This window comes from Pavona decussata, unplaced genomic scaffold, assembly GCF_977016875.1.
Source record: "Pavona decussata unplaced genomic scaffold, jaPavDecu1.1 SCAFFOLD_125, whole genome shotgun sequence".
Classification (NCBI taxonomy): domain Eukaryota; kingdom Metazoa; phylum Cnidaria; class Anthozoa; order Scleractinia; family Agariciidae; genus Pavona; species Pavona decussata.
In genome coordinates this window covers 87,196-115,000 of record NW_028145539.1, presented here as the reverse complement: position 1 = coordinate 115,000, position 27,805 = coordinate 87,196, and the positions used below count along the sequence as shown (strand labels likewise).

At 36.5% G+C, this 27,805-nt stretch overlaps 2 protein-coding genes across 5 annotated transcripts in view; both read left to right on the top strand.

The window, feature by feature from the left end:
• LOC146469229 (bifunctional polynucleotide phosphatase/kinase-like) overlaps positions 1-16,258 on the top strand; it is a 27,981-nt gene extending 11,723 nt beyond the window's left edge. Inside the window, exons 5-17 of one of the 2 annotated variants that reach the window (XM_085123492.1) lie at positions 1,181-1,238; positions 4,659-4,745; positions 5,904-5,975; positions 6,805-6,853; positions 10,155-10,222; positions 11,182-11,274; positions 11,504-11,572; positions 12,186-12,213; positions 13,163-13,224; positions 14,100-14,209; positions 14,784-14,871; positions 15,656-15,723; positions 15,917-16,258. In XM_085123492.1, coding sequence (XP_084979618.1) covers positions 1,181-1,238; positions 4,659-4,745; positions 5,904-5,975; positions 6,805-6,853; positions 10,155-10,222; positions 11,182-11,274; positions 11,504-11,572; positions 12,186-12,213; positions 13,163-13,224; positions 14,100-14,209; positions 14,784-14,871; positions 15,656-15,723; positions 15,917-16,034 — 970 coding nt within the window. In that variant the 3' untranslated portion in view covers positions 16,035-16,258. Of the gene's footprint in view, positions 1-1,180; positions 1,239-4,658; positions 4,746-5,903; positions 5,976-6,804; positions 6,854-10,154; positions 10,223-11,181; positions 11,275-11,503; positions 11,573-12,185; positions 12,214-13,162; positions 13,225-14,099; positions 14,210-14,783; positions 14,872-15,655; positions 15,724-15,916 lie in introns of those variants that run through there. The other variant, XR_014867252.1, reaches the window with a different exon arrangement.
• Positions 16,259-21,201: 4,943 nt separating this feature from the next.
• The window catches only part of LOC146469227 (uncharacterized), a 50,774-nt gene continuing 44,170 nt past the window's right edge, over positions 21,202-27,805 (top strand). For 2 of the 3 annotated variants that reach the window (XM_085123491.1, XM_085123489.1), the window contains exons 1-2: positions 21,202-21,497; positions 22,568-22,622. The gene's annotated coding sequence lies outside the window, so the exon portion shown is untranslated. The remainder of the gene's footprint in view (positions 21,498-22,567; positions 22,623-27,805) is intronic. The other variant, XM_085123490.1, reaches the window with a different exon arrangement.

The following is a 27,805-nucleotide window of genomic DNA, read 5'->3' as shown; positions in this document are numbered from 1 at the left end:
ACAATGGAAGACTTGAGAAGCAGGAGCATATATTTATGTAAATGTTACCTTTTGCACGACTTCACGTAATCATAAATATTCACAGCACGTGAATAGCAGTGGAATAGACCGGGACAAACGAAATAAATTTCTTGTTCGGAGAAAACGAATAATGACTGAAACTTGACCAAGATTCAACCTTCTTATCTAACACCGGTTTCGGTTCTTGAGCCTAAAATTGGCGTGAATATCGAAAAGAATTCTTACTCTAACCGCTTGTAATTTAACAGAAAAATCTGCCGGGGTATTTAAAAGATGTCTCGATTTATGCAAAGTAGAAACTTTTTCATTCATCTGCGCTTTATTTTCACTGTTTTCAAACATAAATATCTTAAAATCGGAGACACCCATGAAGCTCAATATACATTTAGAATGTTTTGCTATGAGCAAAGACTTTTTAACAGAAAAGACAAAGTGTCAAGTTTTATTTTGTCAGAGATATTGGTGAAAAATGCTGGAATAAACAAAATCACCTCGTAAAAATTGATTCATTATTTACTTGAAAACGCTCTTATAGATTTTTTTCTAATTTCGCCTACAAGTTGTCTAGATTGAGTAATTTAAATCCCTAAAGTTTCGTCATAAAGTGTCTGACTAGATCTCGAGATAATTGACAATGTTTAAAATGAGAGGCTATGCGCTTCCGTTGCTATGGTAATAGCTGTTGCTTGGAAACTGATGAGAAAATTAACTTTGATCATATGTTGAAATGATGAAGTAGTGTGAAGGAGATCGAAGTTTATCTTGTATGCGAGATCGTAATTTCAAAACTTCCACCCTAAGTCCAAAAAAACTGCCTTGAGCCTCCTTAAGGTCATTTCCTGAGGGCAACTTTTGCAACATCTGTCCAGCATTACTACTGCTTCAGTTCTTTAGTTCGCCTCATTCACACTGGAGTCAAATTCCAGCCAACTTTATTCTTCACCCCTATAGATAACTCTATAAATAATTTATAAAATCAAAATTTAGTTATATTAACATGAGTTAACATTATACAGTAAGTACAGTTATATAGATGCCCTTCCCAGATTAAAAAAATTCTGCGAAAGAGCTGGTACATTATTTATTTATTGTATTCTTAAAGATTCAATAACTTATTATTTAACAATGTTTAATTTTATATATATATTTTTTTTTTCAGAATTCTATATCCAGAGGTTATTTCAAAACTGAACGAATTGTGGAATAATGAATACAAGGTAATTGGCAGTTGTTTTGTAAACACTCAACGTAGACACGAAGTGATAGTCTCGGTGGTTCCTCTTTTAATAAACCTTCTCTGATTTGGCAGTCACACCCAATACTGCATTTCCTTGAACAAGTGTCTGTGGCACTTATTTGAAGTTGTCTATTTAACCTCTTCAAGCTCGACATTCTGGCTGAAAGTTTTGGATGCTATAATTTTATTATTCTTTTTGATGGTAAACAATATAGGTTGTTTTCATAATACAGATAGTGTCATTTTACTACAAGTCTACAACTACCATAGTTCATTTCATTTTCCCTTTCTTGTTTAAAATTTTCAGTTGTAATCCCTGTAAGGTTTAAATAGTAAACTCCTTAATAAACACGAGAAAGCGAAAAACTGAAGATTCTGATAGTTGTAATAAAATTGTACTTTCCAAAACTGGCCTATTGGAGTAAATTTGTTACAACCTTCAGTCTGTTACTTGAACCTTGTGAACATACCCGGCAAAAAATCAGACCTCAAGACACTTGGCATCTGGAAAACTCAGGCTGCTCAGTTCATCTTATAGTGCACCCTCATCTTGTGAAAAATGTCACACCTTTCAGATAAATTTAACTAAAGATAAATCTTCTTCAACATTTTTATAACCATTGCCGTGTGATCAGTGATTTCTAGGGTTTCAACAAAATACTGACCCCTTACTAACCCCCAACTTACCCCCTCAAAAATTCACAGAGAAAATCAGGAAATGTTTAATTAAAATAATAAATAAATCTCAAATTTCCAAGATGGGGGAATGCACCACAAATCATAACAATGACTACACTGTTTAAATCAAATTTACAGAAAGGTCACCGGCATTGAAGCAAATAAACAACACCTCCAAACAAATATTGCCTTTCATGACACATTATCAACCATGGGTGCCTAAACACAAACATGGTTTGATGGAAAACTGGCACTAAATGCTAAATCAGCCTTTCCTACTATAAATCTTCAAAGAGCCACCACTTTTTTCCTATTTAGAAAAGGAAACTCACTACATGACATGGTTGTCAGAGCACAATTATAAATAGGTTACATTTCAAAAATGTTTCCATATTTTGTTAATAATCATACAGGCCTGTCGCTCCTTGTTATTTCCTACATTGAACAAAACAATCGAGCTTCCATTCACATCACTAATCGCAGCCTTATGCACTCAGTGACTGGATTGTTCCAAAGCTGAAGACTGAAACATGGCATTGTTTGATTTCAAGCAAATTCTCTGAAAGGAGCACAATGTTTTCATTTCATAAATGCATCTAATGAGGGAAACTGTGGCAATCTCGAAACACAAGAAGGTCTAACAATCTGAGTTTATGGGGAAATGGGGGCAGGAGACTGTTCCGGCACAGGAACAGGTGGTTTCCTAGAAATCTCACAGTCGTGGATTGCGAATCAAGGATCAAAGATCACAAGTATTAAGAAGAAGACAACACTTTTAAGTTTTGAAAACATGTTTTGACAGAACCAGCTGTCATCATCAGTTACACTGTGAGAGTGAATTTGAATATTTTAGGTAATATACAAGGTATATAAAACAATAGATGTCACATGGAAAAGAATGCATAACATGAATAAAATTAATGTTTGAGTAGACATGAAAAGAGCACGTGCAGAGAAACGAATTGTACAGGAATAAGCCATAACATCAAACAACATATTTATCACTTAAGACTTGTAAAATCTGAATTGTTCAAAGTTAAACATTTCTTGAAGAATTCAGCTTCAGTAGGCTGATCCATGACAGAACAGGCAATTTGTTTCTCAATGTTCAGTTACAAAAACACTGTAGTTTTATCAGAAATGTTTTTGAAGGTATTGTACTAAAAGCTTCCATGAGAAAATATGCTTAATGTCAGATTTGTAAAATGAAATGCAAATTGTATATGACCACCATGTTTGCAGAACCCTACCCTTACTATCACAGAAATATTAAATACACAGCAGACTTATTCTTTGCCCTATCATTAATGATAGGGCAAAGAATAGTAGGTTGCAATATTGTACATGTAGAACATACTTAGTCTGAAATAATCATAATCCTCATAAATTCTTTAGCCGTTTAACAAGGTGTACTGTACATAGACCACAGATATTTTACCTTGTGTATATTAAACATTCCTTTTTTGTTTTTGGTCATTTTTCTTCCAGGTTGTAGTTTTAACAAATCAGGTTTGTCTGTTTTGTAACCTTTTTAAGTAGTTTGTGTCTTTGTAATTTTCTTTTATTATTATTATTATTATTATTATTATTATTATTATTATTATTATTATTATTATTATTATTATTATTATTATTATTATTATTATTATTATTATTGTATGTTTTTATTAAGTCTGCTCTAAAAATTTGTCAAACGTGCTATTATAGAAAGTTTTACAACATGAATTTAAATGCACCTAATAGAAAATGACCCTTTCTGGCCCCACGGGACGTTTGTTTGTCACTGTAAAATAGTAGACAATAATAATTGTACCTCATTCCTTTGTTGGCTATTTATTTGTAGGCTTCTGTTAATAAAAAAAGGTGACACTTCCCCTTTTTTATTTGTCTTAACAATCACTTGCTACGGTGCATTGTAGTAATATATTAATGAGAGGAGAGGGAAGATTTTATTTCTTCCAAAACAAGAAAGCCTTAAAAGCCTATTAAGCAGCCAAATGTTTTCCCCACTGTACACCTTTTTTTAACCTTTCCCCTGCAAGATTCAGCTAATTGAATATTTTCTTCTCCCCAACCTGGGATCAATTCCCCGACCTCCCCCAACCATTCTCTCGCCAGAAACGGCTCTTTTTTTGTACAGGAATGCCAGTGTCTGATCAGAGGAATCCCAAGCTCAGTAACCGATAGTAGGAACCTTATGTTGATTTATAAACCTTACATGGAAAAATTCAATTTATTTCTCAAAATACTAAAATACAGTCATCAATCTTCCCATGCGTTCAGCTTTTTCGGCTCCAAGGGCCAATTTTGTTAAGATTACCAAAACATCTCACCAGTGCCTCCAAATTCACCAATTTACGAGCAATTTTTCACAGTTACGCAAAATACACCCTGTGAAAACCTTTTTGCTTACCGGTAGCTTTCTTTGTATGCTGTCGAATTTGCTGTAAGATCGTACGATTTTAGAAAGAATTTTTTTTTAATTGTTTGGAGTCTTTGGAGTGCTTAAGCTTTCGAAAAGAAAAAAAAAATTATTTTCCTGCCCTGGCCATGTTTTGACCGAGTGACACCTGGAGCTCCGGGGTGGGTGACCGACATGAAAAATACAGAAAAGAATGGGTATTACTAGAAATGGCATGACGTCATGCAATGTGATGGCCACTTAATAAAAAAATTAATGTGGTTATCTCTATTAAGTTTATTACATGTTTATATACCCTAGCTTTACATTCATAAGAAACAACTGAGTATTGAAGACCTCAAGTCAAAAATCAACAATGTTGTTGCTCAATTAAAAATACCCGTCCAGGTAAGATTTGGATCTCACTCCATAATTATTATACTGAAGTACTACCATGGAATATGTGTTGAACGGTGTTGAATTAAGTGTGTTGTTTTTCAAATATTTGTTTTATGTTCCGGTTGTGTTTCATTTGTGGTGTGTGTTTGGAGAGGAGGGAGGGGGGGTGGTGGTAGAGACGGGGGAGGCCGGTTGTGGTTTATTTCAAAAACGTCATGTAGCGTGACTAGAGCCACAATTATTTTGTTATTGGAGAACCATGTAGCTATTGAGGTTCAACCTCATGTATACAAGGACAAAACATACCATAAAATTCTAAAAGTAATGCTCCCCCCGAAAGTAACATCAATTTTATATCTTCCTATTGAACTCGTAAAGTAATGCCCCCCCTCCCCCCACCCGAAAGTATCGGCCCACCAGAAAGTAGCGGCCATTCGAAAATGGCAACACTTCAAAAATAAAATGCCATATTGTATTTCATGTAACGTTTCAAGTAGTCCTTTTTGACTCTATAATACCATCCTACAAATAAATTGTGTCCATTTCGATCGACTTACCATGCGGTTAAAGTACTTAGCGTAACATACGTAACTGGAACACGAAAAATGTCTCCTTTTTCATACAGTGAAAATCACCAATAGGCTCGTCCCCTCGATCGTAATTACCATTCAATTTATATCAACAATGCATTAGATAACGTAGAACGGCTTTTCAAATTTAAAGAAGTCACTGAAGAGAAACTGTCTGCTCTCAAGCATACTGCTGATGGAACGGCCTGAGTGTAGGACTAAACAACATGCAAGATCATTTGTGATTAGACTGCAAACTTAACTGAATCCTATTGGAAACTATTATTTAAAAGCTGTATGTGTCAGCAGAGTCAAATGAAGTAATTATTTGCAGTATAATACGAACATTTTTTTCGCTATACAGTACGAACATTTGGGGCCTTTTTTGTTACAGTTTGCTTTGTTCATGTGGAGAGTTAATAACGTGCATAAATGGAATGACCTTTTAAAAACTATAAATGTTTTTTTAACCATCTGAAAGTAACTGCTGCCCAATAAGTGGCCCCTTTGGGCTGCTAAATCCGAAAGTAACAGGGGCCATTACTTTCGGAATTCTACTTTATTACATAAAGAAGGATTCTCTTGTTTTTGTCTCAAGGTTTTCATCGCACCAGGGCTGAATGTTTATCGTAAACCTGTTACTGGTATGTGGAAACACCTAGCTGAAAAGGTACAGGAAAATAGTATAGAGGGTCTTATTGCACCATAAGTTAATATAGCTTGATAATATGACCTGTGGATAAATTATGATCATGGTCTCATATATTGTTGCAACTAAGAACCTTAGTGATGAATTCTTCTTAGCATGTTTGAATGCTGCTTATCGATTTTTAAAATGCTGTTAGTGCTAAAACGGAGGCCTCCAAATAATTAGTTGTACAAAAACATACTATGCCATTCCTTGCTGTTATCTACCATTTCTTATGAAAATTAAACTGTATCCATATACCCTATATTTTATACCATGTAGAAATTTTAGTTCTTAACCACGGTCAAACATAAAATATAAGACAAGTTTCATAGCGATAAGGTTTTTACTTCGAGAGCTGAAAGCTGATACGTTTTTTGTGAGTCTGAGTGAACTCAATCATTTTTTGCTTTACAAAAGTTTCAGGGACCATTAGGTGAATATGTTTGTTTTGGATGTCATGCATTCAAACAGTAAACACAGAATTGTTGTGCTGATCAGTCTTTGAAAAAACTTGAAACTTTTTTATTGCCTTAAAACTCGTAAAATCATCTAGTACGCAATCTCACAACCAACCTATCATCTTTTGAGCTCTCAAAGCTGACAGAAATGGGTCTTACCCAGGGGGGGGAGGCACAGTCTATGTTGCCCAGTGCAGGTGCAAAGACAAAAGGATTTTTCTTGGTCTTATGCCCACTGGGGACAAAGAGGACTGCATGGTGGTGATGATGTAAAATTTCCATAACAGTTTAAAGAGTAGTAGTTATTATCGGTGAAGTTTGCTTCATTTCTTCTGTTTATTCTCTCTCAGGCCAACGATGGAGTAGAAGTAAGCTTAAAAGACAGTTTTTTTGTTGGTGGTATGTTTTTTATTTCATTTATGTTCTTAAGGTGGCCCGCTCCTATTTATTGCCACATTGGTGGCATTTTTAAATCATGCTTTTAAGCAACAAATATTTAATCGATATCTTTGAGTTTCCACACCTTAAAGGAAAAATGGTTGAACTGTAATAAAACGTTATTTATTTTGTTGTGGCTCTGAAAACGATTCAGGTATCATTATATTTTGAAACCAAATTGTTTTTTAAAAAAATGCAAGTTAATCTGAAATCCGACAACAGATTTTTTCCTTGTTTCAGCAAATAAGCATCACTGAGAACTCTCAAGTTTTATATCTGCAAGTTTCAAGGCAATCATGGCCATACAAATCCCTACACAGAATCCTGTTCACATTTACTCCGAAAAACCAATGCTTATACATTTGTCTTAGCTGATACAGAAATTTGGAAAGAGTGCTACCAGGCTGTCTTTCATCTGAAAGTCTAATGTTACTCAGAACTTTATAGAAATAATCTGAATATTCGGAAACATACGGCAAACAAAATAAGCGATATCTACAAGAAGTTGAATTTTATGCTGCACATAAGTTGAAATTAAATATGCAATGTACATTGGGATTGTTTTACCGTTCAAGCACAACTGGATGGGTACCACACTTTGGAGTGGTAGGCGCAGGTTCGATTCCCGACCCAGACCAACACTCAGGGTCTTACAATAACTAAAGGAGAAAGTGCTGCCTTTGCTCTGACATCTTCAGATGGTTAGACTTTCTAGTCTTCTCAATCAAGGACGAAAAACTGTAGGCTCCTTCTCACAGCACTTCACTGATCACTCCTGTGGGATGTAAAAGAACCACTAGTGTCTATCTCATGTTCTTTCATTCACTTTATCCTGTTTCACAATCATAAAAAGGGACAGGACCAACAAATAGACTGATAGCTGCAGCCATCGGCTCCTACATAAGCTGACGTCCAGTCTTATTTCTTCAGCAAAAATAATGTAAAATGGACATAGCTGTTGCCCAATCATCCAGACCATCATCATCAATATTATTGTGTTTTCGTCTTCTACTTTGCCCAAATAATCTTGGCATTAGAAAATACGGTGTCTATGGAAAACCCTTACCAGTTTTTGGCACCACATGTTCCCTGAAGAAAGAAGCCGCTTTCTTGAGTATCTCTAACTGATCGCTTTTCAACTACATGTAAGATGAAAACCCTATTCAGGACTTCTGGTTTTGCTGCCACATTCCTCACGGGCAGTATGCCTCATGGGGAGAACAAGTGTTGATTCCTCTTGGCATTAGAAAATATGGTGTCTTCTCTTCTTCTTCGTGATTCCCCTTTCTTTTGGAAGTAAATATTATTTGTACACGTGTTTGAAGAATCGTTCAGTGCCCAAGTGGCTAAACTACCCACGGGAAAGTGATAGCAAAGCCAGAAATCTTCTGCTATTTGTGCATCAGCTATGACAAATGCATTAGCATAGTATTTTCAAAGTAAATTTAACCAGCATTCAGTTAATGCAGATATTAAACTAAATAGTTTGGGGACTGATTTGATAAAAACTCTAACAACCATAACAAAATAAATAAGATCTTCCTCAAGTTCAAGCATTTGTTATTAAGGGTGCCAAAACTCAAACAAATTGGTTGCATCTTTCCTGCCAAAAAGCTCGATCCAAAAATGTTACAAAGTGCTAATAATTAGGAGCAGGCCACATTAAGTTACGTGCACCTTCTCTACTGTTGAATTGTACCAAACTATTTCATTAGAGATTTGACTTTTTTTTGACATTTTTTGTTTGTACTCTCCACTCCTACTATTGCATAAGCGCAAAATATATATTATTAATATAGTATTACAACAGAATAATATGCAGCTCAAAAATACAATTCAAATTCAAATCAAAAATACAAAATACAATTCAAATAGGGGGAGAAGAGTAGAGGGGCACCTCTAGTAAAACTAATACTGTGCCCCTTTAAAGGAAGTAAATTGATAGGAAAAGTAACTAAGTAGAATAGAAAAAATTAGAAATATATAGCGAAAGGAAAACAAAAAACGAAGAGAAACGAAAATAATTGGAGCAAAGTATCATTAGAGACCTTTAGATTCTAGTACGAGTACGAGTACGACTACGAGATTTGACTTCGAGTTTTTAGCGAAGTACTAAGAACAGATATATCACAGAAAGTTTCATTTCACTCTTTACCAATGACGAACTTGACGCAGTTGGTTTGAATGATGATAGTTAAGCCCTTTCGTGTTTCCAAAAAGACGAAATCACCTACGTTTCGAGGACTCGTTTTCGCCACTACGAGATTCTTACAAAAACTCGTAGTAAAATGACGACAGCTATCTCGTTTTCCCGCCAAAATGACACTGGTTCACGCGTGCGCACTCTTTGTCTATTGGAGAAACTCGTAGTTGTGCTCGCACTCGTACTAGAATCTAAAGGTCTCTAAATTAATAATGAGCAAGGAATGTATCGTCAATATTGAGCAAGGTAGTATTTATAGAGTGCTTTTCTAGACATTCTTTTAGTAGGTTTTTCCTTAACTGTCTGAGGAATGTTGTTCCAAAAACATTTTCCTATTACAGTTGGACAAAATCTCCTTAGATTTGTTCTGAAAGAAGTTATTAAAAGTTGATTGAAAGATGCACTGTCGGTATTATAATTATGTAGTTTAGATACTAGTGAAACAAGTAGAGTAGCAAATTTTTCGTTATTAAAATAATTATAAAAAGGCAAAACGCGTGTTTAGTTTAACAATATGAGGAAATTTCATTAAACCTAAAGATACATAGTAAGGGGTAATGGGTTCCATCAATGGAACATCATTAATTATGCGAACTGCCTTGTTTTGTAGTTTTATTTCATTAGCATGGAACCTAGTAGATTTGCCATTGTTGTGACATTGTCATTTATGTCTTACTCTGACTTTGTGAAAGCTTGACAGACAAATCACATTGAAACTAGTTAAACTTTAGCAAGGGTGTGTTTTTTTTAATCTGTAAAAACCTCAGCATCCTTATTATCCATACTGTAAAGTTACTGTGTATAAGTCTCTCAAAGCTTCAAACTCCAGCTGAGGTGATTTGCTACAGCAACGTTAACTCCAAACACCTAACTTCTCTTCCTTTAATCAGCTGAGATAGCATGTTTCCAACACTTAAATAAGGTGATTGATTGATCGATCAGTCGGTCGGTCGACTTTTGTTTTTGTTTTTTTTGTTTTTTGTTTTTTTTTTTTGTTTTTTTTGTTATTATTATTATTTATTTGTTATTTCTAAATATTCTTTGCATTCTCGTTTTAAGATGCAGCAGGCCGAGAAGCAAACTGGGCTCCAGGGAAAAAGAAGGACTTTTCTTGTAATGACAGAACAGTAAGCAAACTTTTGAGTGGATGTCTTAGTGATACAAGGGTTCTTTGTTTGTCATTTTGGTAAAAGCTTTTTTTTCCAGTGACTGCTTTTGTGCTGTACTTGTATGCATCGTAAAATATACGTTCATGTTTACATGTAACTGGAAAATACGTAGAAGTCAAAGTGCAAAAATGTGTGCAAGAAGTAGCCATAATGATAGTATTGTATTTTCCTGAAAAAATGTAGGCATAGCATCGTTTTAAGGGAAAACAATGCTGATAAAAAAGTAGGCCATAGTGTTTTGTGAATAGTAACATCTAACTTTGATTGCTTTATAAAACTGCACTGTTAAAATATGTTGTGATTGAAATGTGTTTCTCCTACTGCATCATGTGTGTCATATAAGAAGGAGACGAGAACCAACAACAAACTCAACCCACATATGACCCAAGTCCGGGAGTCAAACCCGGGCCACACTGGTTGGAGGCTAATGCTCTCACCACTGCACCATCCCTGCTCCCCTCAATGAACAAAAAGGCTCCTGTGGAGAGTCGGGGGTGACAACATGCCAAGAATTAAATAAACTGAATTTCTAAATCAGTTACATTGAAAAGAAATATTTATGCTATGCATTGCATTACGAACAGCCAGTGGAGATGCCAACATCCTCATTGTGTCTAAGAGCTGATTCTACGTCCAGACTGCTCAATACTTGACAGACTTTAGTCCAAACTTAGTGGTGTGCGTTTCGGCAATTCAAGCTTCTGGCTTTCCACAAGTCTACTTTCACTTAGTTGTTACAGCATTTTTCCAGTGTAAGAAAGGTCATGGGATGGGCTTCAATAAGGCTGGGAATGCAGAAAGTTGCAGTAAAAAAGTTATTTTGAAACACAAAACACTGAAACACTTTGTCTTTTTGGTCAATCCTGAATTTTTTAATTTATATTGTCCTGTATATAATTCATTCTATTTTACCCAAGTTTGCAGCAAACATTGGAATTGACTTCTATACCCCAGAAGAGTTCTTTCTCAAGCAGAAGCAAACACCATTTGTATGGCCAAAGTTTATACCGGTATGTAAAGCAGATAGCTTATGGATCTATGGATTACTCTTCAATACATCTTTGGCTTCCATCGCTTTCAGCTTACCTCTTCTATTTCTAAGTTACCATTAAAATTGCCTGAAATGTCATATTGGAAATAGGAGTAATGGGAGTAATAATACTGACAAACTTTAAAGCAGCATTCTTCTGTCGAAAATGACTTTTGGTATAGTGACTTTGCTTTCCTCTTTTACCATAGAAAAACTTAGGTCTCAATGCACCTTTGTTAAATCCCTCAACTGCAAAGCTTCGATCAGAGATGCAAGAGGTGTGTAGGAAATCTATTACTTGCTCATAGAAGTATTGCTTGCCAAGGGACTCTGTGAAGTGAACGTTCAAATCAAAAAGCGAGTTCACTCGACTTTTTGAAGTTGGACCTCATTTCTATCATACCCTTCAAAACCAAAGACACTTATCTATACACTAAAAAAAATATATATATTTAAACAACTTAAGGCAACATGTTTAGGCTTACGTAATGCAAAGTTTTTTGTAAATGGCTCCTATTGAAAGCACTGCTGAGTAACTTCCGTTTGAATGGTCACAGTTTAGGGTGCCATCCACAAGAAGTTAGAGTGGTCACATGTAGCCTGAAAAACACTACCAAAGGAAAATACTGCTCACTCGCTTTCATATGAATGATCACACTTTAGGATTTAAAGTAACCTGACAAAGGTAATTGAAGAAGTACTCCATGCCAGATATAAAAACAGGCTTTCTCTCAAGAAATTACTCAAAAATCTTTTTTTGTTATTCGACAACTGAGACCATTTTATTACGACTACTTACCTCTGATAAATAACAACTTTTTTTTTTTTTTTTTTTTTTTTTTTTTTTTTTTTGGTGTGTGTGTGTGTGTGTGTGTTTCTGCTTATTTCAAGGTCATTGTTTTGGCTGGTTATCCCGCTTGTAAGTATTTGTAACGTTTCTTATGACAGTGATAACAAGAGTCTGTAATTGTACATCTCATATTGTAATACGTTTAGCCACAAAACCGTAAATTCTTGGAGGGAAATTAAACGAAACCAACGTTTTTGATAACATATTAAAAAGTTTGAGGTACAGTAATATAGAATTAGATTTTAACGGTGCAATTTAAAACTCAGGCAGCCCAATCTTATATAAGACTAACGCATATTGGCTCGTTCCATGCTACATGTATTCACGGATGATCCACACAAATAGTAGAGTTTGTTTAGTGGTACAACAAATACCGTCCAGATAGGAGAAACACGAAAGAGTTTCAAACATAAAATACCCTTCTTTGCTTGAAAATTTGCGTTGTTGTTGTAGTTGCTATTTCTAGACTTCTTGGGCTGATTTAAGGGGATTCGAAATAATTTCTGCAAGTTCCCATTTCTGCAAATATTCTCCGTTAAGAACACTAGAATGCTGGAAAAGGTTCAACACAACTTGTCACTCATTATTCAAACTGTACCTTGAGATTAGATCCGACTCCTGCAGCCGGCTGCTCAAACCTCGATTTTTCTAATCAAGGTTTGAATTTCACGAATAACTTCTTAATGAGGACGGCAAAATGTTTGTGGGCTCTCCATCTGACTTTGGTGAATCTCCGAATGAGAGTGAACTCAGCAGTGAAAATGTCTTGTAAAAATAGCCTAAGGGAAAGTAGCCTCTCTTGCAGACGCTCTTTTGGCTCCTCACGCAATCTTTCCTCCTCTAACACTGGGGAGAAAAGATTGTGTGATGAGCCAAAAAAGAGGCATCTGCGAGGGAGGCTAAAGAGAAAGACTTCGTTTGGCGTTTTATATTTGGTTAGTTTTTGCTGTTTTCCAACTACCAGCTCCAGAACAGTACACAGACTTATTATTTTTCATTGTTTTAATCGCTAATCCAGCTGGCAAAACAACCTTTGTTAAAGATCACTTGGTTTCACAAGGATATGTGCACATTAACAGGGTAAGGCACAATCTCAGGAAATCTCAATCACAATTCAGCGATTTGTAGATAAATGGCTGATATTTCACGAAACGTGGCAGTAATGTTCCTTGTTGAGAATTTCTTCCTTGAACACTTAAGAGTTAGCATTTTGTTATTAGTATATTGTTGTTACAAGAGTGGATATTTGAACATAACAGACGGTGTGGGTTATAAATGATCCTTTTGGTTTACTCTAAAGACTGCCAATTAAACATTTATTTTCTTCATTTTTAACTTTTGAGATGCAAAGCATATACAGATAAATGTGAACAATTGTGACTTTGAAGAGGAATCACCTTTAAATACACCCGCTAATGCCTGAAAGAGCGTAATTCATTTCGATTTGTTTTTTTTTTTTTTTCGTTTAATGTCATTTAGAGGAACATACATATATGTATTTCAAAACGTTTTCTTTAAAGATCCAGTAATCCCCTCTCTCTGTTAATTCATCTTCAGCTTCTTCTCGTCCAAACTACAAGCGTCTTCCATATTGCCAAGAGCCTTACGACTTAACAGCTTTAACTTGGAAATTTGTTTTGCCCCGAAAATGAAATACAAAATCTTTTCTTTTTCTTTTTCTTAAATGCCAACACCCCAATAATTCCTCTGAGAACTTCATAAAACGAATTTGGTCATTCCATTGAAACATTTTAGTGAGCAGAATTGCAACAATTCGCTGGCTGAGAATTTTTGGAGTGGTCTTTCAAAACCCAGAAGTCTAACATTGACTTATTGTCTAATTGTATTTCACGGGTTAGTAAGATCACTCTATTGCCAGTATCTTAGCACTCACTTGATCTCCTTTTGGTGGAAACATTCACACTTTATAGTACGCACATGTTGTTTGTCTCTAGGATAGCCTAGGTACGTGGCAGAAATGTGTTTCTGCTTGCAAAGATGCATTGTCTCGCGGGAAAAGCGTTGTGATCGACAACACAAGTCCAACAAGAGAAGTTAGAAAAAGGTACTTCTGATTTTGAGGATAACCCTGGAGCTGGTTTTGGTGTAATTTGTTCGCATCTCACTTGAGATGATCATGCTTTTTCTGTTTGAAAAACGAAATAGAACAGTTATTCAAGTATCAAAGGTTTTGAACCAACCAGTGAGGGTCTCACTACTTATGGACACTATTCAAAGCGCAAATAAGAATACATTCTCTTAAACTGCACCCGACCTCTTTCGGTATCGAACCTACAGGTAAGGCACCATCGTAACTGAGGATTGCAACAAATTTCCTTAAAGATCATTAAACGAATTCTCACCTGCAAAACGTTGTTTGGTCACAGAGGTTGACTCGTATTCAAATTTTAGAGTCCTTAATGTTCCTTGGAAATGTTCATTGCAAGAAGTTTAGAAAACCCCTAAGGCCAAATACTTTTTTGTAGGCGGAATTTGTTCTGTCTCAGTTGTTGGAAGTCATTGCACATCCTTGTAACTGGCCACTTCTGGAAGGTTGTTTTAAAAATGTTTTCGTATTAGGCTTACACCACCCTTTTTTGTACTTGAACAAACAAGTATTATTTCTTTCTTATTCTGAGGTACATTGATTGTGCAAAACAATCCAAGATTCCTGCAAGGTGTTTTCTTTTTGATGTTTCCTTTGAACATGCATTGCATAACAATAAGGTGAGTTGTGAAAGACCGAGCGAGTGCCAAACCTTTAACAAGGATAGTTTAGTTGATAAAGCTCCTCTGTATGTTCTGTGTTTTTCCCCCGTCAAATAAATAGATCGATAAAATGAGCCTACAGAATACCTTTTGGTGAGTTTGCTGGCACCTTCTTTTTTGTCACTTCTCTAGTTGATAATAACATCACTATTATATTGCTATCATTGCTCTCTATTCCTTTCTCCTTGTTATCAGTCACTTGGCTGGCCAACTTTGTCCCAACGTCGCCTTGTAAACACATACGTGATCACTCTACTTTATTAGATGACTTCACCATTACGAAACACATCCCGACGGTAACAATTCCGTACCAGAACGGTTCTTGCAAAGAAAAAGATTAAATAAAAGGCGTTAAAAAATACTACGTGACAACTGGGCGAAATGTAAACAAACACATGTCCTCGCAACTAGCGGATGAAATTTAGGTCACGTGCTAGGCAACCAAAGTCGTTCACATGTATTAAGTTTCATTCGGCAACAACACGACACGAGGAAAAAAATTACGGAGGTTCTTGGAAGAAAAACTGGACGCTTTTTTGTCGTTTGGCAACAAAACCACCAAAATAACGCACACGTCCACCTTTGCGTTGCTTCGCGTATCGGAAGGAATCAGAGTGCGCGTGTAATTTAATTGTTTAATGGCGTCCACGAATCCTTGTAGCGTAGTTTGATGCGAGTACAGCTTTACGGTTACCACTATTGTACTTCTGCATTCAGGAGCCTTTGATTTTATCTGTTGCAGGTTCGTGAAATGACCAATAAGGATACCACATACAAGCACGTTGGACACTTGGCATTTGTCAAATACAAGTAAGTGACGGCGAAAAAGCTAGGCAGAAATGGCTCGTTTTGACTCATGTTTTACCACAGGACAGCTAATCGCTTGCAAGGGGCTTTTGATTGATGTGGTTAGGGTTTTGTGGACTTTGACTGAAGACGTGCGTTAACATGTGTCTGCGGTATTAAACAGTAATGAGTTTTATTTTGGCTGGTATTTTGACAGATCGTCATATGAAGAACCGAACCACGATGAAGGCTTCGATGAAATCATTAAAGTAAACTTTATACCAAAGTTCAAGGACGAGAATGTCAAGGAATTATACATGCAGTTCCTTTATTGACGGATCACCAAACAGAGCTGTTGAGGGTTGGCCGCACAAGCTGTTCAAACTGGGAACAGCAACTGTGTAACAATGTTATCTTTCTGCAAACAAACTGTTTGTTGTACGAAACCTGGGAAGAAATACTGCCTTATGTCATTTGGTAACTACCGAGAACAGTTGTGTGTTAGGAAACTAACCCATTATATAAACGTTTTAGAGAATAAAAAGCAGTGCCCTTTTGACTTTTAGACTGGTGCTTTTCGCGTTAGAGTCAGGGGATATGTCGAACCGTTGTGGTCTCACCATTTGTTGCATCTGGCTGGCTGACTTACTTTTCTTTCGCCTTTTCTTGAGTCATAATAAATTAATTGAATCGATCCATACCTTACTAGTTCAATTCGAATCCGTCCAAGTTTTGTACCGGTACCAGGAGTCGTTACGACTTTTACCTTCACGATGTTGAATTTATTATTGACTCGTATCATCGTCGGAGACATTAAGACGGCAATTTGTTTCCAGTTCTCCTCACAGATATAAGATTTCAGGACGTGATACACAAAGGAGGTAGACTTAGTGTACTCTATCGCGATTGGACAAAAGCGAAATTGCAAAAAAAAAAAAATCAAAAGGTCAAACACTTCTAATCTTCACACTTTTACTCCTTTAGAAACCAATAACTATCAACGAGTCTTGAAATTGCAAATTTTGTTTCTGTCACATCACTAAAAGAGGTTATGATTTACAACTAGATAATGCTATCATTTAACTTTAATAGGACGCTTCTCAAGCTGAAAACTTGGACACAAAAACTGCTTTTCGGTAATTCTTTTGTAGCTTAAAACATCACGGTAATAAACGATGGGCCAGTAAAACGGGAATCATGATAAAAAATACCACCATCTGCCAATATCCCTACAGAATTTCAGAGATGTGAGGGTTTAGCAGTAAGTACACACTGCACAATTTTGGCTTACGAATTTATTCATCGGCAAGGGTCCTATGCTGTTATAGTAAAGCACTTTCAAGTATGTAGGTAACCTATACATATCTTTACAACAGCTCTTTCGTACCAATTATGAAGTGATACCTGTCACAATGGTAAAGTGTCCAGTCCACAAAAAGAATTCCTCAGTTTCAGATTTAGTAGATAGCCTGTGACCTACTGTTCTTATTCATTCTAATTGCCCACCGTAAACAGTAATGCGTTTAGGCAATAGGCTTTTTGTCGATGGTGCTCGTAAAAATGGCATATTATGCTTCTAGCAGTGCTTGGAATTTTTGGAAATTATGCTTCTTTCTCTAAATTATTTTTCCTACCATCAAGATTATGCTGCTTGGTTTTTGAATAAAACAAGAAGCTGTTTCCAGCAGAATAAAATACAGAGGAAAACGACATTTGTCATACGAATGCTTTTTATAATCGCCGGGCTTTAATCCTTACGTTTTCACCTTTCGTTTAGAGACAGAAACCACTTGTACGGTCCTAATATGTGTGTGACGCCGGGTCAATGACGGATCGTAATTTTCGGTATGATCTAGACCCGGGGGGGTACTCCCTTATGTGACCTTAACCGGGACGTGCGGCCCGATAGGGTATGGTTTTCAGGGTGTTTTGTCTTGAACGGGGTATCTATTTCGTGACTTTCTGTCCAAACAGGGTATCCCTACATGATCTAATGGTTTAAACAGATTGTGATTGCCAATGCATTAAAATACAGTAAGAAACTAGTGTATTCTTATTTCATTCTAGTCTTAAAAGGGTGTGATTTTGGGTTAAATGTCTTAGAAAGGGCCTGAAAATTTTGAATTCTATCTTAAACGGGATAGGGAAATCGGAGAATTGTGTCTTAAACAGGGTCAGGGTTTGAACGCCCGGGCCGCACCTCCCTACCCAAGCATACCCAAGCATCTGTTGAGTACCCACCCCCCCCCCCCCCCCGGGATCTAGAGTAACGTTACGCATCACGCGTACGTTTATATCCTTGTACGTTTTTCAATGTTTCGCTGTTTATATTTTTAAATGAAATTGAGGGGAAAGCATTTGTTATTCACCTTTCATTCAAAGACAGAAAACGTTTCTACATTGATTGTTTTTCTATAGTAAACGTGAGACATCTTTATCTATCTTGGCCCGCGAGGTCATAGACTGATTTAGTTGCTAAATTTTCGGTTAAACAAAACTAACCTTGAGGCACTCAGGTTAGCCTAAAAAACACTCCGGTTGGCCTAAAGAGCACTCCAGTTAGCCTAAATAGCACTTAGGTTAGCTTACCTCGCATGCCTGGCATGTTTTTTTCATACCTCGCACGTCTGGCTCGGATATTGTAAACACTCCTCGCGGCCCGAAAACAAAGAACGCGACCAAGAATTTAAAGAATTTGATAACACGACAGAAAACGTAACTCGTACCAGCCGAGTACAAAAAACGAGACCGAGAACAATAACTCGTGGCAGGTAGTCTTATCTCTCGGCCCATCGCGACCCCAAAAAGAAAAAAGAATTTGATAATGCTACCGAAACCTTACCTCGGTCCGCCTTACGGCCCGAGTAATAAAGACAACAGGGTGAATAAAGACAAGACAATGAACAAACCCTTATCTAGTGACTGCAGAGTAGTATTTATCATACAATGTGCAGTGTGTAATATCATGCAATGTGTAGTATTTATCACACAGTTTACAGAAGGCCATCGGCATCGAAGCAAAACAACACCACCCCTAAACAAATATTGCCTTTCGTTTATACACAATATCAACCATCAGTGCCCAACCTCAAACATGTTTTGATGGGAAAATGAGACTAAATACAAAACCAGCGTTTCCTACGAGAAATCTTCAAAGAGCCACCACTTAAGGGAAAATCTCTAAATGACATGCTTGTCAGAGCAAAAATATAAAGATGCTTCCATTGTTAGAAACCCTTGCTATTTCCGAACTGGAAGTGCTCGACGACGAGGACGCCATTTTCGATCTCAGAGCTCACTCAGCCCACTCCCGATGTGTATGCGCGGGGCCTGAAACCAAAAAACATCACATCGACCACAGGCAGCCCGTTAACATACGTTTTAGAAACAGAATAAGTAAAAAGAAGTAAATTCAAAATGAAATTTCGTTACATTTTCATTTCGTGAAAGTCAAAAAAGCCAGATTATACTAGCAGTGCTAAATTTAGATAAAAGCTAAAAATAATGCACGGTTTGCAAAATTTGCCAAAAATTATCCTGGCACATTCGACAAAACTTGTGAAAATACCGACTTCAAAATTTTCTCACTAACCCTAACAGGCGAAATGGTTTTCCTTATTTTTTTTTTTTTGGTGACCCGACAAAAATTCATACGTCTGAAAACCTCGTCTGGGACAACTTTTCTACCTCCGAAGCGAGCAGAGACAAAGAAATGTTCCCAAGAGGGTTACGAAAGAGAGCTGTCTAAACACCAAATTTTAGCGAGGTCACTATTTTTGCATAAAAATGAGGCCCAAGGGGGATTTTGAACACGCTGAGTCGACTGAGGACATAAATGGAGTGAAAATTCCGATTTCAAAAAAATTTCATCCCTAACACGAACTCTAGGGGGGCGAAATGGGGTTTTCTGGTGACCCGACAAAAATTCAAACACAGGGCGCAAAAGAAATTTCTAAGTTTCAGATTTTTAAGACTGTCTGTCTGCGTCTCGAGTTTGCATAACTGTCTCGAATTCTCCCAACCACTCTCGTCTTTAGATGAGCCTATGTAAACACGGAAAAAGTCCTCTATTGTTTAAATCTAAGATGCGACTTAAATAAGACGCAAACTGATAGAAAATAAGCATTCGTGTCTTATTTTAGACGAAACTTAAATAAGACGCATCTTATCTTAGAACAGGGTTTTCAGCTTTTCTTATTCTGTGCGCTTCCCAATTCCTAAATAAGACGTGAACTATAAGTGCGCATGCGTTACAACAACATGTTTTTATTGTTATTACAGAACCATATATGCTTCTGGTTATTATTATTATTATTATTATTATTATTATTATTATTATTATTATTATTATTATTATTATTATTATTATCATTATTTTAATTTATTTACTTGACGAGACACCGTTCGCGCGCGCGCGCTAACAAGACCTCATGATTGCACCAATCCGTCGATCGCTTTCTACAAACTCTTCTTGGATTTCTGTCGTATTCTTTGTATACAACACTGAATTTATGGATTCCTTTTAACAACATGGTCTTCATAAGAAAAGAAGACTTCTCAAAATTAAAAAAAAAAACATCTCTTAAAAAGTCTCTTCCTTCTTCAAATAACAGCACACTTTTGTTGCTACATCCCGCCATCTTGGATTGTTGCAGATTATTGCTAATGGTAACATTCCATGTAAACGAGGCTGTATCAAAAACAAGACGCGAACCATTTACACGTGATCTTCGCGTCTTATGTAAGACACGAACGTATAAACGGTATAGTCTGCGTCCTATTTAAGTCGCGTCTTAGATGAGACGCCGCTTATTTTTTCCCGTATAAATGGTCCTGTTGATGGCAAGTAAAACGAGAAATGACGTCATTACCTTGTTATGATAACTTCAATTTTCGTATAATTCTCTCCGTGCACCTAAAAGTTTGATTTACTTGAAGTAAACTTGAGTCTTGAGATTTTTTGATGTCTTGTTCTTGTGATTCATGTTGAAACTTGGAAGTTGTGAACTGTTTGAGGGATTGAATGGTATAATTGATATGTTGAACTATTTTTTTAACCTTTTTTCCATCTGTCTTGAGATGGCTGTAGGGCAGATTCAAATGTGAATAATAAGTGGCTTATAAATAAAAAGAAATAATATCCATAATTCTCGTTAAAAACCTATTAGTGGAATAATTTTACATCTGTCCAATTTACAAGGGCTTTTTTATCGATTAACTTGTAGGAAGGCAAACCCACGATCCAACGGGTTTAATTTCCGAATTCTTCTTGTTAAGTTACTGGTAAGGTTCTAGGAATTTTGGTCTCGGCTGTTCGTAAGTCGAACTGGCTTTATGGCCAGGTTTTTAAAGTCAAGGTCACCTTAAGAAAAGAAGGTCGGTCGTTTAGAAATCTTTACTGTTTCAGTTTGAAAAAATTGGAATAGTTCACATTTAGCCGTTTAAGGTTTGCTTCATTTATTTAAATCATTTGCTGGACTGATAGCGGCTGCCAGTGGTGCCTTAGCATGCTGACGTCCGATCTCACCCCACACAAGAATTGTAAACCGCCATGAGACTATGTGATATGTGCGGTATGTAAATACATTACCATTACCATTGCTTACGTCGCTAATAGCAACTAGAAGATGTTTTTAAAGAATGATTCAAGTGGTAAATAAAACTTTGTTTATTCAAACTAAATACAAATCACGTCACCTTGATCACTTCGACTAGCGGTATTTGTTTAGAGGAGGATGACTCTGTCGCAATGTGTAAACTATGCCAACTAACACAGCTTGAAAGACACTGCGGAAGAGGTATAACATATTTTGTCTAATATGCAAAGAAAACATGTTTAATTTTCTTTGGACAGCTGGCATAAGAAGATGTCACGAGATGGCCGCTTTATTTATTTTATTGTTTCACTGGAATATTTCTATTTTTTAAGTCCTGATCCAAAGGGTTCCAAATCTAAACGAGTTTCAAAATGTTAGTTGGCCAAACGAACTCACAGATAGACAAGCAATGAAAACAGGGAAGAAAAGCGGCCATGCTAGCGCAACCTTTCCAAAATAAACAATACTGAGAAATTTTGAAATATGTAAAGAAGCGAAGGTGGTTGAATTTGAGGGTTTTTTTTGTTTCTGAAGAGTACGTTTGTTAAAAAGATATTTATTTACATCTTGTATTCAAAGTATAGCAATCTCCTAAAACGCCAGGGTACTGGTTTGAGAAAAAAAGGGAAAAATTATCTAATTTATACCCACTCCTTTCAGTTTCATCGAACGTTCGAGAAGAATTCGCGTTTGTTAATCTCATTAACTTCTCACATCCACCTTATGTTTCTTGGTTTTCCCATCTTTGTTGCAGTTTTATTCCTGAATTTTCAATTCACTTCTTTGAATAGCGCATTCTGGAGACACATTCACTACAGGGGTATGGCATATAGTAATGGCAAGTCAAATGGGTGCTGATCAGCAATATTTCCGGCCTTTACTTCGCATTATGAAACAAGCACTGTAAACGAACGAAACCATACAATTGCACAAAACCTTTTCAAAAACTCGGAACTTATTAACCTCACTATAAAATAACCCTTGCTGGACTCCGTAAACGACACGGTGAGATTTTTTCTCGGTTAAAGTCTGCTGTTGTGTTGCAACATATTTACGTGAGTTCAGATGTTGTATAATTGCTTTTGAATGTTTCATGAAGCGATGTGGGGAAGTAGTAGTGTTCGATATACAATATATCTGTTGTCGTGATTATTGGTCTTAATTATCAGTTTTGTGAGACTAAACATCTTCTCAACTGAAGGCAAATATCACACTGACACTTGAGTAAGTTGGCCGTTAACAACGTCTCACCCTGTTGTTTTTTGGAAAAGGCATTTCTCGCCGGCTCCTTTGGTCAACAACCACTGCCGAGCTGCTGTCTTTATGGTAAGTTATTTTTGAAAAATGATTTAAAATCTTGCTTGAAAGGAACGATTTATCTGCCCTAAAGCTGAGGCTAAATATTATTGAGCCTACTAGTTAAATTGTTATGCTTCTTCAAGGCCTACACGTTCAGTGACAGCAAGGATTGTACCCTTTTATGCTTCAAACGAATAATTCGCAATTGTTACAGTATTTGAAGGAAAGCAAATACCAAACGAAATACTAATGATAATAAAAATGCGTTTATCATTATTCAAAACCTTTGTGTTTCGCTCAAAGATACCCTATGATGCGTCGACAAACATAATTTGTTTTTTTTTTTGTTTTAGATCTGTTTTTATTTTCTACAAAATGTAAATAAAATGGCGGAAATTAGTGCACAAGAACTTCGCTCCTGAAAAGCGCAAATTTGTTCAAATTTTCTATATTTGTGTAGGAGGAACTGGAAAGTGATTCAAGTCTAAAACCAGGATTGTTTGCTTGATTAGTTATAGTCGCATCTATGAGGTTAAATTGTGATTAAGGTATGCTTTTGGCGAGCCAGTCCGCATTTGTGAGCCCAAACATTACCGCTGTCAACCTACGCCGTTGTCCCTTTTTGTTGAACTGCGTGAATAAATGTCCACTTCAATTTAAGTACATGTAATCGCATGAGGCCGAGTAGAATTAAGGATTAATTTTCACGCGTATTTTTAAAGTTTTCGTAAAACTTTGAAAATACAAGTGAAAATTAATCCTTAATTCTACGAGGACTCATTGCGATTAGGTGTTTATGACATAGAGGGCAAAATTTCTTAAAACCAGCGAGCCACTTCGTAAAACAGTCAGCCCCGCCCGGCGTGAAAACACTTACTGGCAAAACAAACAAACAATTCACCTGTTTCTTAGCGTGCAAAACAGACAAAACGAGAAAAGTCGATTGTTTATATACACGTTATTAAGAGAAAATATGCAAGTTTAATTCATGAGCAAACCGTAACAACAATTGAACCAAATGTTAGACAACAATATTTTGATTCACCTGCATTGCGAAGCTTTATACCGTTCAAAAATCACACGATTACAGATCGATAAAAAATAGTAAACCGTGGGTCCCAAGAAGGAACTTGCAGCGTAATTTTTTCCACCGAACTAGACCGGCTCCTTCCTCCCATCAAAAGGGCACTGTTATTATTGTTCGGTTATCGTTCGTTGGAAGAAGTTGTAGCGAGGTGAAAGCACTTGGTCGCGGTCATGATTTATTGAGTGAAAAAAAAAAAAGTCCTCTGTTTCGACCAATCAGCATTCAGTAATTTTGCCCTCTATGTTATAAGAACAAGAATTGATCCCCTGAACGATCATCAAGTAATGTCTCAACATTAGACGCTCCGATTATTTTAAAAGGAATCAAACCTTTGGGCCAACTCTTGAATGCAGAAGTGAATAGTGGTAACTGTAACACAGTACCCGGATCAAATTACGCTACAACTAAGGATTCGTGGACACCATGCGGGAATGAAGTGCGACCTGAAAGATAGTTTCAAGTTTCTTTATTTCTACTGTTACTAGTTTATAACATCAGTGTAAAGAACAGAGATGGGAAAACTGTGGAGGTTTGTAAACGAAAACCTATGGGGTTGAAAAGAGTTTACGCACCTGACCTGAAAGGTCTAAAACATTATTCGCATTGAGTTTGTTGGTTGAACCAGGACCGAAATATAAATCGTATTTAACGAGAAAGCCATAAAGGCTTAATAAGGGACCTTATTTATTACGCATTCTACGCCGCTTCAGCGAGATTGAGTTCCTTGAATAGTTTTGTATTTTTTTAGAAAGTTTAAATTTTGAAAATTGTTTGGAGTCTCTGGAGTGGTTGGCTTTTAAAGGTGAAAAAGAAACAGAAAAAAAAAAAAGAAAAAATGCCTGACACCCGGAGAATAGATTAATTTTTGTATTTATTAGTTGTTTAGGGTGTCTATTTATCTAGCACCCGTGACGACACGATTTTACATGTAACAGTTAAATGACTTCGGACTGCCAAAGAAGAATAATGAGCACGGATGAGCACGGAACACCCTAAGACGTTTCTCCATCCTTTTTTCTTCTTCCATTTTGCGTAAAATCCCTGCTGACTTGGACGACCATCTCGATCTGCGTGGGCGGCTTTAAACATGAACAACACGGGGCGTTTCTCACCAAAATAAAAATAAAAAACGTACGAGGACTATATATACGTCAGTCGAGTCTTGTATAATGTGAGTGCACACAACACTCAACAAAACTAACAGCCTGATTGGATTCTTATTCCTTGGCAGTTATCTGCTTCTACCAAACTTGAAACTAAAAATTCCCTTGCTGAGATACATACTAAATCTGTTATCAGTTTTTTTCTTTTAGGATGAGGATATGTTGTCAGTGTTATGTCGTCACATGCTTTGAAAAGCTTACTCTAAAAACCCTTATAGATTCTTTATATTTATCCGTTTGTACCACTGAGGCACCACTGCGAACACCATAACATGTTTGGTGATTTGTGTACAGTTCTCATTTCTAGTAAAATCTAGGCCGTAGCTAGCGGAGAGGCAAGGGGGGCAGTTGCCTCCCAAAACAAATTGGAGATTTTTTTAACCTTTTCACTTTCTGGAGTGTTAAGTGTAGATGGTTTGAACTTTAATGTGATTAGTTTACCTTTGCAACTTTCCACAACTGACTCGCTCGTCTTGATGAAACAGCAAACAAAAGGAAAGCAATTCAAAGACAAAAGACCATTTACAGCCCCCTATTTTCTCCATGTGATAGTCAAGTTTTGGGAGAGGTTATGGTTTCAGATAGAGACAATTGCTCAGGCAGTGGGAACCACAGTCACAAAACCACGCACTGCCAACATTTGAAAACTGTGGAACCGTTCCGTAATGAATGAGAAACGATTAAACCTGGTAGGATTACATTCCTGGCGTAAGTGACGGAACCTTACGTTTCGTCTGAGTTAGGTCATTTAAAGTATATATTTTGTTCGGTACAAGACTAACTTGAAAATTTACAATGAATTGAAAAAGCTTTTTTTGAGCGAAAATCTAACTGAAGACATCTTTTACACATAGACTAGACTAATCCGGTACTTAGCGACATCCGTTTAGTGTACTAAGGCCGAAATATGTGTATCAACTTAACAAAACCTCGGAAATATTGCTGTAAGTTCTAAAAATACCTGTCTTTTAGTACTTGATCGCGATTGACTTTTTGACGAAATATCTCGTGGAGAATGTTTAAAATAGCTTTCCCGAGCATGAGGAGCTCAAATTTTTCTGCGGGAGCATGCCCCCCGACGCTGCCGCTAAGTTTTTGGAAGATAAACTGGACGCTTCTTTTTGTCGATTGGCCACTACGTTAAACCACCAAAAGAACGTACACGACCACCTTTGCGTTGCTTTGCGTATCGAAAGGAATCAGAGTGCGTGTACATGTGTAATTTAATTGTTTTACGCGGTAAGCAAAAAAACATTATGTACACTAGTAGTTTCCGTTGGAAAGTGAAGTTCTGGGGGTAAACTGCATGTAGAAGAAGAGTGGTTAGTACTATCTCGTTGATTGCATGTACATGAGATGGTGAACAGTTGAGCGGCTTGATGTAGTTTACTTATGAACTTGGCTAATAGTAAAAACTTTTCACGCCGCGAAATTGACAGGATAGATATTTCTCCCGCCATGCCAATTGATAGGAATATAATCAATTTATATAAACCAAACAAAATGTGAACACTCTTAAGTGTTTGGAGAACAGCGGGATTATAAGTTAAATTTCACTGTAAAACTGCTAGGAGTGGAACGAAATTTACCATTTTCAAATCGCCTTCACCTCGCGTGAAATTTTTATGAAATATAAACCCCGCAAGCGCTTGTAAATTTTCATTAATTACTTCTTCCAAACACAGTAATATTTATTTTGAGTACAGAAATTGTAATGTGCAAGGAGTGAAATTTCGTGTGAAAACACTAATGAAGCCTTTTGTTTGTTTTTGACCGCGCACAAAAGTAAATACACGAGAAGCAGGAGGAAAATGTTGTAAACACGGTTGTACATTGCGTTTTGACCAGGAAATGATCTGGATGAAACCGCTGCCTTAACTGCCTTAATCGCTGCCTTTGATTGTTTAGGCTTGTAGCTTTTAATACTTTCAAGATTGTGTTCTTAGTTGCTCTTAACATAATTCTATTTTAACAATATTGTAAGGCGCAACTGAATATACCATAAGGAGGTTTGAGCTATATAAATGTAAATTATTATTATTATTATTAATCAAAGGGATTTGCTGAAGCAAAGACATGCTCTAGCCTATTTAAATATCCGCGTTCATAAATTGATAAATTCTCTTGATAATGGAGTCAAGATGACTCCGAAACGTCGAGCCCTAAATTTCTCTGTTCTCTTTCTTCCTTCCTTTTGCTTTTTCATTTTTTTTCCTTTTTTGCTTGCTATCTAGAACCTAAATTAGCCAGGGAGCTAACAAGATAACCAAATGGTTCATTTAGCTTCCTTGCTTTGCACATTACTCTAACTAATAATTAATTTAATTCGATATACCACCGCTAAAAGATTGTAAGAATCAACATGTAAATTGAAAAAAAAAAAGCACAAATAAAGATTATTATTATTATTATTATTGTTATTGTTATTATTATTATTATTAGTATTATTATTATTATTATTATTATTATTATTATTATTATTATTATTATTATTATTATTATTATTATTATTATTAATTAATTAATTAATTCAATTAATGGCGAATCACACTTCTGGGCTATTTGCACGAGTGGATTTATTTTCCAGGAGTCGGGTGGCTGCTCTCTACTTACGAAGACGCCATTGGAAGTGATGGGAACATTGCAAACTGTGTGCAAGTTGTAATCAATGCGCGGGATTTTTTGCTTGCGACCGCAGGGCTGTTTGTACTCTCACGGTCGAGGTGTCACGTTCGATAGATGGTTCGATAGACCAACTTTGTCCCAACGTCGCCTTTAAAACAGATTTGTCATCACTTTTCAGTATATTCATGGATTCGTAGATCGTGATTTTAATCTTTGACATCCATCGCTATAACACCCGGAGAAAGAATGATTTCCTTCTCCCACTCGTCCAAACAAACTACGGAAAGAAGAGAGTCCTTTACCAGGGTATTAAGGAATAGAACCTTTTAGAACAA